The following is a 9,522-nucleotide window of genomic DNA, read 5'->3' as shown; positions in this document are numbered from 1 at the left end:
ACCCAAGTGGCGGGGCTGAGACTGGACACCATCCCGGTTGTTGGCTCAAGTGGCGGGGCTGCGAGTGGACACCACCCCAGGTTCCTTTGAGTAATAGCATTAATGCCGAGGTGACGTCGATTCCGAGAATAGTGCTGATGTGACACTCTTAGGGCTAGGGTTGCATTGGGTTTTGGAATGATTTTGAGTTGGAGCGTAAAACCTAACAATGACAATGGGATGATTCCCAGGTTCATGTGTCGAGGTTGTTCATCTTAAGCATGATTGTATTTGCCAATGGGCCGATGGGATCATGTTGCCTTTAGAGAGATTGCATTTTCCCCGGTTAGGGTTAAGTGCTATGTGGGATTCTCTTAGGTTGGTGTATGTCGGGACTTGTCGGTTTATATATGATTTTGCATATCTGCATGAAAATGTTTTGAACTCTCACTTAGATGATTCAGCATCTAATTTGGACTATGTCCCTGGAATATTCAACGTTCCAGGTGAATGCAGTGGCGCCAAGGGAAAGAATGTCATCGATATGTAGCTGCTATGATTAGTTTTCATAGGTTTTGTCTATGAATACGATGTTCAGAGGTTATGTAATTTTTTGATATTTTCATGTGAAACATCGATTCGATTATTATCTGTAAAGGAAATTGTCAGTTATATATCATTGAGGTTTCGATCTTGCTTCCGCTGATGTGATTGATATTACTTGTCTTAGTCTATTAATTATTCAATTTTGATATGCTAAGAAGGTACGATCGGGATTGTCGGAAAATGATTATGTCGAGGGTATGTATATCGAGGGACTTATGTTGTGTATATGATATAAAAAAAAAAAAAATATTTCCAAAATCTCGAGGTAATGCACGTTGTGAGAAAACGAGGCGTTACATAAATGACAAATACTTGATATGTATTGATAAAATTTAAAATAAATAATTTTATATAATATCTCAACATGTATATTGCATTATTCATTGTCATATCCACTTTAGTCTTTTTGCAAGTTTTAACATCTTATCAGTTTTACAAACCAAACACATAACTTTACACTAATAGCTTAAAAGCACACTTATCCAAACAAATTATCAGCTTAAATACTATTCAACTTAAACGCTATAACCAACTTAAATACTACCAACTTTAAAGCTTAAAAAAATGCATAGCCAAACTAGCCCTTACAATAGAGATAGAGCTGACAAAAAGCTTTCACTTCTAGTTGAAATGGCGGCATCACCATCACCTACCACCAAGAGAAACGATTCCACAACAGACGACGAGCTTGTAAACCCCTTGTTCATGGAAGACTGATACGACAAAGCGAAGTCACTAAATCCTTCTGGGTTTGAGAACGTGAGTTCAGTCGCCGAGATGCCGATCGACGCTAGCTCCGGCAGTCCAACATCTCCCTCTAAGTACTGCACCACCTGTCGCATCGTCGGCCTAATCGTCGGCTCACCGTGCGAGCACAGCAACCCCAACTTCAGTACTAACTCCGCTTGCTCAACCACATACTTGCCTCCCAAACTGGCATCCATCGCCCTCAAAATCTCGCCTTTGCTCCACAAACAGAATACCCAATCAACCAGCACCGTGCCTCCCCCCATGCTGCTGGTCTTTATTGGGCGCCGCCCGCTCGCCACCTCTAGCAAGAACGCCCCAAAAGCGTACACGTCCGTGCTTGTCGAGGCCTTGCCGGTTCTGGTGTGCTCCGGCGCGATATACCTGTTCACACTACAAGAATTTGAGATATTTACCCACACATAAATTACCCACATATATTATATGTGAGTATTTACCCACACATAATAGTAATATGTGTGGGTGATTAAATTAAACAAACTCGTTACATTATTCACATTTATTATGTGTGGGTAAATTGATATACCCATACTTATTTTGGCAAAAAAAAATTTCTCCACTTTCAGATGTTGGTGGAATATTTTTCAATACAATTTTAGTTGATGTGACTTTTTTTGGGATTATATTGCCCACACATATTAATAAATGTTACGCATGTGTGGGTAATTGTTTATAAACCTACCCACACATAATTACAAATGTTATATATGTGTGGGTATCCATATATTAGCTGATGTGGCATTTTTTTTGGATTATATTACCCACACATATTAATAAATGTTACGCATGTGTGGGTAATTATTTATGAACTTACCCATACATAATTACAAATGTTATATATGTGTGAGTATTCACATATCTATTATTTTATACTTAAATTACAAAATTACATCGTTTTAATTTTTATAATTTAAATAATTTATTTATTTTTATTTTATTTACAAATACAAATAATAAACTTAAAACTAAATCCCTACACTAAAATTTTCCATTCCCTAAAATTAAATCCCTACCCAGTTTCTACTTTCTAATTTCTAAAATCCCTCATTTACTCATTTGTCCATTTCTAAAATTCCTAAAACCTTAACAAATACACGATACCATTAACCTCATAAAAAATTTCTATAGGAATAGAGACAAAGTTGCAAAACTCTGGATCTTTTCCCGTCCTTTGCAACATTTCTCATATTGATTAGTGTCTATCTCGATTTCTTTTAACTTTGTTTATGATCCCATCTCATCTCTTCTATATCTTTTTCTCTGATTTTTTTTGTGTTTAGAGTTATATTTACAATTTTTTCTTATTGAATTTATTTTTGTTAATTCCAAGTAAAAAAGAATTATTAAGATTTAACTAACACTATTATAAGTAACTTCTAATATAATTCTGTAAATACACGAATATAATTATTAAGCTAATATAATTAAGTATTGATTATTTATTAATAATACAATATATTAAAAATTACAAAAATATTAAAAAGAATACAATATATCAAACTAATTTATTATAATGATTAGATTTATTATATAATTAAATTTTTAAATAAATATTAATTTAATGCAATAATTTAAATTATTTTATTATCATATTTGAGATGACTATCATAAATTATAATTTAAATTATTTAATAATTATCATAATTTAGATTATTTTATCAATTATCATAATATTAAATTATTTTATGCTTATCAATTAAATAATTATTAATATTATTTTTATAAATTATTTTATTTTTATTTAATAATTAAATATTAAAAAAAAACTAAAATGTTAGCGGGAGAAGCCCCGCCTCTTTTCTTTCTTGGAAAATTCCCATTTCCCTCTCTCTTTGGCCAAAACCCTAACTCACCCCCTCTCCCCTCTCTCTTTCTCTCTCTCTTTCTCTGTCTCTCTCTCTCTGAACTCATCACTCCGTCGTCGACGCTTCTGCCTCCGCCTCCGTCCCCGATTGTCGTCGTCACCTCCAGATGTTTAGAAGATAAATCAAATACAAATGTTTATAAATAATGATGCCCAGAGAGAGACCACCAGAGAGAAAGGTAATGATTCGATCTGGTAATTTGTGTGCTTCCTTCTCTGCAGATCTTTGATTTATGGCGGAGGCGCTAACTTCAATGTTTCATCGCACTGGTCATTTTCTTTGAAGTTCTCAATCTGCCTCTCCTCATGGTCCCCTCGTCTCGCATTTCATCCTTCTTCTTTGCATTCCCATTAGGCTTTTGTTTCAGGTGAATCTTTTTCTCGGATTCCTCACGCATGGAGAGTCTTTCACTTTTTTAATATATATGAACATATCTTTTTGTTTGCGTGTTTATTTATTTTTGTTTGTTTGGAAGTGATACCATCTATAATAGTTTTTTTTTTCCCTTCCTAACAAGCGATTGTGCTATGAAATAAATACATTAACAAAGGTGGTTAGAAAATTTAATACAAATAAAAGCTAGTTGAAGATCTGTATATTGCTATCTCAACAAAATTACCGGTTACATGTTCAATATGAATCTTAGGTTGAGTTGGAGTGGAGTTGGCACTATAGGAAACTCTACTGGCAGGATACTACATCCAACCACATATTAGCCACTTAAAAGGAAGTAATTATGTTTATCTCAAGGCCAGACTGTTATGAAAAAAATTATAATGTGTTTGGAAAATAGTACTATCATATTCATTTGGTTGAGCCTGTGTGATAGGGAACAAAAGTGGCATGATTGCTGAAAGAAATCAGATTCATATAAATCACTTGCGGTTTACTAAACAAACTTATCTAAAAAAACCTCTATAATGAATTGGAAAACCCAACAATGTGGATTTAACAATCAAATTAACTAGATTGAATATGTAATTTAGTTAGTACGTGTGATTTACTTAACATTCATCTATTGGATAGGATGCAAAAGTAAAAACCCCACATAAACATGATACGTGATTATTTATGTGAAAAATTGTAGGAACAAAACCTAGTGATGCAAATATGCTTTAAATAGGGCCTCTGTTGCTGAGTATTTTCTCCACTGAGTATATCTCCTTGGTCACATCACCTAGCTAGCTAGATTTCAGCTTGGTATATTTTTATATATGCTTTTAAAAATTAGGGGTGCTTGAGTAATTTTTTAATCTTTTGGACCTAAGCAATACCCACATAGTGGGATAAAGGCTTGGTATGCTGTTGTTGTTTATAGACTTGTGCTATAATAATGATGCATTGGGTTAAGTTGGAGTATTTTTATTTTAGTTTGGTGTAGAGTATTTTAGATGGTTACATTGTTTTTGCTTTCCAATTTGAAATTGTTTGCTAAGCAGAATGAGAAAATGGAAACATTATTTTATAAGTGCCATTTATCTTTGCTCTAATGTCTTTCAAAAAACTTTTGAAAGACATTAGAAGGTCCCTAATTGGAGTTGTTGAAACAAAGGGTAAGATTGCATATAAACATTTTTAGGCACTTTGCTCGGCATTATCTTAAATGCACCACATTTAGATCATTAGTCATTTGTGCTTATGCAGTCTTGCAGTTGGGCAGTAACATGCTACGAGGAATGCAAAATGAAACTAATAGTCTGAAGAAATCACTAAAGGTAAAGTTGATTGGCACTGCCTTTTTAACAGCCATTCGATCTGTTATTGTAGCAAGTTTTCTTAATGCCTAAATTTATGGCCATATATTATTGTTTCTAAATAAGAATGCTTGTTATGAAAGTAGCTTTGAAAATGTGGAATTCACTGCTTATTTGATACTTTGGGTGAAAAAATCTAGTGGTTGTCAAATATCCCAAGTTTTTTAAATTCAGCACACATTGAGAATATTGCAGTCTGGTGGCGAAGCCTTAACTACAACAAGGGGTTTTTCTGTTTGAATTTGTTTATATGATAGCCCTCAACTAAGGACAGAAAGAGGTCATTATGTGTAGATTCATAAAGGATAGAATTTATATTGTGTAGACATGATTGGTTATGTTGGTTTTCCAGATTTTCCAATTTTCTTATTTACTTGATTGAAATTGTCCATTTATGTCTAGTCCATTTCTATTACTGATATCATGCCCAAATTATTCAGTTTGCCACTTTTGTTTTTCCACGGGATGGATTCACATTTACATTTATTCCTACAGAAATTATATGCAATACTGGTTGATGAACGTGTTCTCGGTAAATTTTGATATTTTTAAGTGGCTCTATTAAGTTTCCTATGTTTACAGGCCTTGTTAAAGAAAGTTATTAGAAAGGAAGAGGTGGGAGAAAAAGTTGAATGATGTGAAGAATAGGAAAGAAGATTTGAATAAGCTGGTGATGAACTTTCTCGTTGCTGAGGGTTACGGAAAATTCAGAATGGAATCTGGAACTGAATGTATCCTTTTCCCTATCATGGTAGATTCTTCTCTTTTTGTTTTCATCTTCTAGTTTTCTTTTATTTTATTTTTTTCATTTTAAGTTTTCTTATTTCTTTGTGTTATCACTCTTGCAATCATGACCAGCAAGATTTTCAGGATGTGATTGGGGAGAATGAATTTGAGAAAAAATTTCTTGGCGATGTTATTCAACCAAGTGATATTGAGGTTAATTTTGATGATATTGGAGCCCTTGAGAGTGAAAGATACATTAAAGGAGCTCGTTGATTTCATCATTCAACCTACAATCAATTTGTTTGAAGATTTGAACCGAACTAGTACTAAGTTTCTTTTTCAAGAGCTCTATAGAGATGTAAACATGCTGCGACAAATGTTGATCGAGAAGAATATTACATTCAAAAATCAGTACAAGTCTATTTTTTTTCATATATGTTTGAATTTTTTAAGTGACTTTATTACTTTGTAGGTACGTATATGTTTCACTTATATTGTAATAGATGTTATAACAATTGAATTTTAAATATAAAATTTTAGTTTTATCCACATAATATGTTTTATAATCACACATAGAAATTATTATTTCAAATGGAAATTATTTTTTATATTATTGTCCACACATAATATATTTGTTACTCACATTATATTTTTTTTATTCACACATCTTCAAAAAAAATTTATATTATTACCCACACATAGTATTTTTTTTTATCTACACATAACATTGTTACCCACATATATGAAAATTATTTTTTATATTATTATCTATACATAATCTTAACTTTACCTGCACATAAACAAATACACATGTCATGCCACATCATCTTCCAATTAAAGCCACGTCAGAATTATAATTTCTTGACATAAAAATACCTATACATGTACGTGTGGGTAATATATCAAACTTTACCCACACATAAATATATGTGTGGGTAAAAGTTATTTTTTAACCCCCTTTATCCACATATTTTGACATTTGCATTATGTGTGAGGAAAAATTATAGTTGACATATAAAGTAATTTTTACCCACATTTATGTGTGTGAGTAAATCTCTCAAATTCTTGTAGTGTCAAAGTAAATGCGCAAGTATAAGGCTTTAGATGAAGCGGTGATTAACGATTCAGCAATACCCTATAGTTCCGACGACGTGAGTGGTTTGAGGACCAGTTCCATGATCATGTAATCTTGCAAGCCCAAAATCGCCCAATCTTCCGTTCAGTTCGCCGTCTAGTAAAACATTACTGGCCTTGACATCTCTGTGGATCACCACTTGCTCCCATTCCTCGTGTAGATAAAACAGCCCAGACGCCACACCCTTGATGACTTTAAATCTTTGCTGCCAATTGAGGGTGAATTTTGGTTGGTCATAGAGAAAGTTGTCAAGGCTTCCATTGGGCATGTAATCATAGACCAGAAGGAGCTCGCCTTTACGCCGGCAGTAACCTAGGAGCGGGACCAAGTTCCGGTGCCGGAGCCGGCCGAGGCTTACGATTTCGGCCACAAATTCCCTCATTCCTTGCCGGGATTCATGGGAGACTCTCTTCACTGCAATCTCAAGCTTTGAAGTTGGTAATACTCCTCTAAAAACCCTGCCAAATCCGCCACTGCCGAGAAGCTCTTTATCTCTGAATCCTTTAGTGGCGATGTGTAGGTCTTTGAACTTGAATCTATGAGTGCCATACTCACGTTCCCATTCTTCCACCACTTCGGCGAACTTTCTCCTCCTTTCTAGAAGGAAAACCGCGCCGGAAACAGCGGCGAACACCGGAGCCAAGGAAATCAGAGGCAACCCAACTGTCAAAAACTTGGATGTCTTCTTGGGTGCCATTCGTGGAAGCTTCGGAAGCTCACAAAGATCAAGCGGTTGAGCCTCGCCGTTGATCTTGAAACTCCAGCCGAGAATATAGTGGGATGTGACGACTGAGCATGTGGAGGAGGAGAAGCCGACGTACATGGTCTGGTTTATGATCGGAGAAAGGTCTCGAGACAAAGACAGAAGAGGCTTTGACGGCTTTCCAACATCGATCGGAGCTATTGTGACGTCCATTGTCTTCTCCGACCCATGGTACTCCACCCAGACTTGCATCGCTTCGCCGCTGATCATGCTCAGGTTCTGAAACCGGTGGGTTTTTTCGACGTAATAGCTCGCTGTCGCGGCTTCGACTGAATTCATTCCATTGATGTCAATTTCGACATGGCCTTCATTGAGATCGCTGTTGTGCATCGTGCCGAGCTCCACCGCCACAACAGGTTTGGTCTCGTTGCCATCGTTGTGCTCATTGAATAGGCCAAGGTGCTGGTTGGGAAGGCCGCCGGAAAGCCCGCGTTGTGGAGCGACAACGAAGACAAGGAGTCCTTGGCCGACGATAGTGGGGTCATGGGGAATGATGCCGAAGACGAAGGTGGTGGAGAAGGAGAGAGCCGAGCCGGCGAGCGAGTTCTTGAAGTGGACGGGGCTCGGGTAGAAGGCGTGGCTTGTTTTCTCTGTGGTGCCGTTGGTGAGGGCCAAGAGGCCGCCGGGAGTAAACGAGGCTATGCCGTCGAGGCGCAGGTTGGCCGACTTGAAGCCGTTGAAGGCGAAATGGGAGTCATCGGCGGTCGAATATTGGGGGAGCAAGGGAAGAAGAAGGACCAGAAGCTTGAGTAGCATGGTTGTGGCCGTGACTGCGGGCAACTCCCAATCTCCGTCTATTTAATGATGATTACTAATTACGTTTAACAATTGCGGGAGTCAAGATGTGATGCATATGGGTTTGTGATAAGAAAAATCCAAGCGTGGAAACGTCGTTGATGCGTGTACCTGTGGCTCTCACAGCTTTCCGCTAATTCATTTGGAAGCTTCTTAAATCCCCAGCTCAAACGAAAACTGAGTGGATTTAAACTATAATAATTATAACTATTTCTTGTTTTATTAATTACCCAGAATAGCCTTAATTACCCAGTTTTCGAACGAATTTAAATGAATTAGCATTAATATATATATATATATCTTCTTCGAAACAATTATTAGCAACCCATTATCTATATCCATAAGTGGGGCCGAAGACTTCCATTTCCGACACCGAGGGAGTCTTTGATAACGGCCGCCAGCCCCCACAGTAACTTGTGACTTGGTTTTCAGACTTTCAGATTTGATTTTAAAATTAACCAAAAAAAAAAAATCATTGTTCAATCGAATTTAACGCTGTATATCCAATTATCAGAAGTTATGTATCTCCATTGAGTAATGCTATTCATCTCCACTGGAGATGATACAGCAGTGACATGGAAGTGAATTGTCTGCATAGTTGGCAGACAATTGTTTTCTCTCTCTTCTACTATGTCTTCCACACACTCTCTCTCCCCCCCCCCCCCCCCCCCCAGCTGCCCGAACTTACCCCCCCCCCCCCTCCCCCCTCTCTCTCCCCCCACAGCCGCCCAAGCTTACCCCCCCTCTCTCTCTTCCACTATCTCTTTAAGATATGCAGTGTGCATGGCCATTGATTTCCTTCGAATTAGATTCTGGTTTATGGATTATTTAGCCTGGCCCCTGCAATTTTAGTACGTAAAACTTTGAATTTTTCTTCAAAATTGATTTAAAAAGGAATAAACACCCTATCAGGTGATCTTCACAAAAAATATTTAAAAACTTAGTTATCCCACAAATTTAGTCTAAAAAATTCATGAATACCGTAATTTGATTCAGGGGAGCAGATTACATGAAACAAATTGGGATGATTTGGGATTATTGAATTTCCTTACACGGAAATGGGTGGCTTTAACTGTAGTTAAAATGAAAGAAATACCCACATCAACTCACTGCAAATACAAGATGAAACCT

General features: G+C 36.6%; 1 protein-coding gene across 1 annotated transcript; it reads right to left on the bottom strand.

Moving 5' to 3' along the window:
• Positions 1-1,169: 1,169 nt before the first annotated feature.
• LOC127790091 (L-type lectin-domain containing receptor kinase IV.1-like) lies at positions 1,170-8,352 on the bottom strand. Its single transcript, XM_052319374.1, has 2 exons — positions 6,833-8,352; positions 1,170-1,716 (listed from the first exon to the last, which is right to left on the bottom strand). Exons 1-2 carry the CDS (start codon positions 8,350-8,352, stop codon positions 1,170-1,172), a joined length of 2,067 nt encoding a protein of 688 aa, XP_052175334.1.
• Between the last annotated feature and the right edge of the window lie 1,170 nt (positions 8,353-9,522).

This window comes from Diospyros lotus, chromosome 14 (assembly GCF_014633365.1).
Source record: "Diospyros lotus cultivar Yz01 chromosome 14, ASM1463336v1, whole genome shotgun sequence".
In the NCBI taxonomy this organism is placed as follows: domain Eukaryota; kingdom Viridiplantae; phylum Streptophyta; class Magnoliopsida; order Ericales; family Ebenaceae; genus Diospyros; species Diospyros lotus.
Note: the sequence above shows the minus strand (reverse complement) of the source record. Positions and strands in the feature narration are given on the sequence as shown.

Bases quoted from the DNA above. Each gene is read 5' to 3' on its own strand.
- LOC127790091 (XM_052319374.1), bottom strand. From the start codon at position 8,352: ATGCTACTCAAGCTTCTGGTCCTTCTTCTTCCCTTGCTCCCCCAATAT. The intron at 1,717-6,832 runs GTATTGCTGAAT...TAGTGTGAACAG, and splicing joins CACGTCGTCGGAACTATAGG to GTATATCGCGCCGGAGCACA.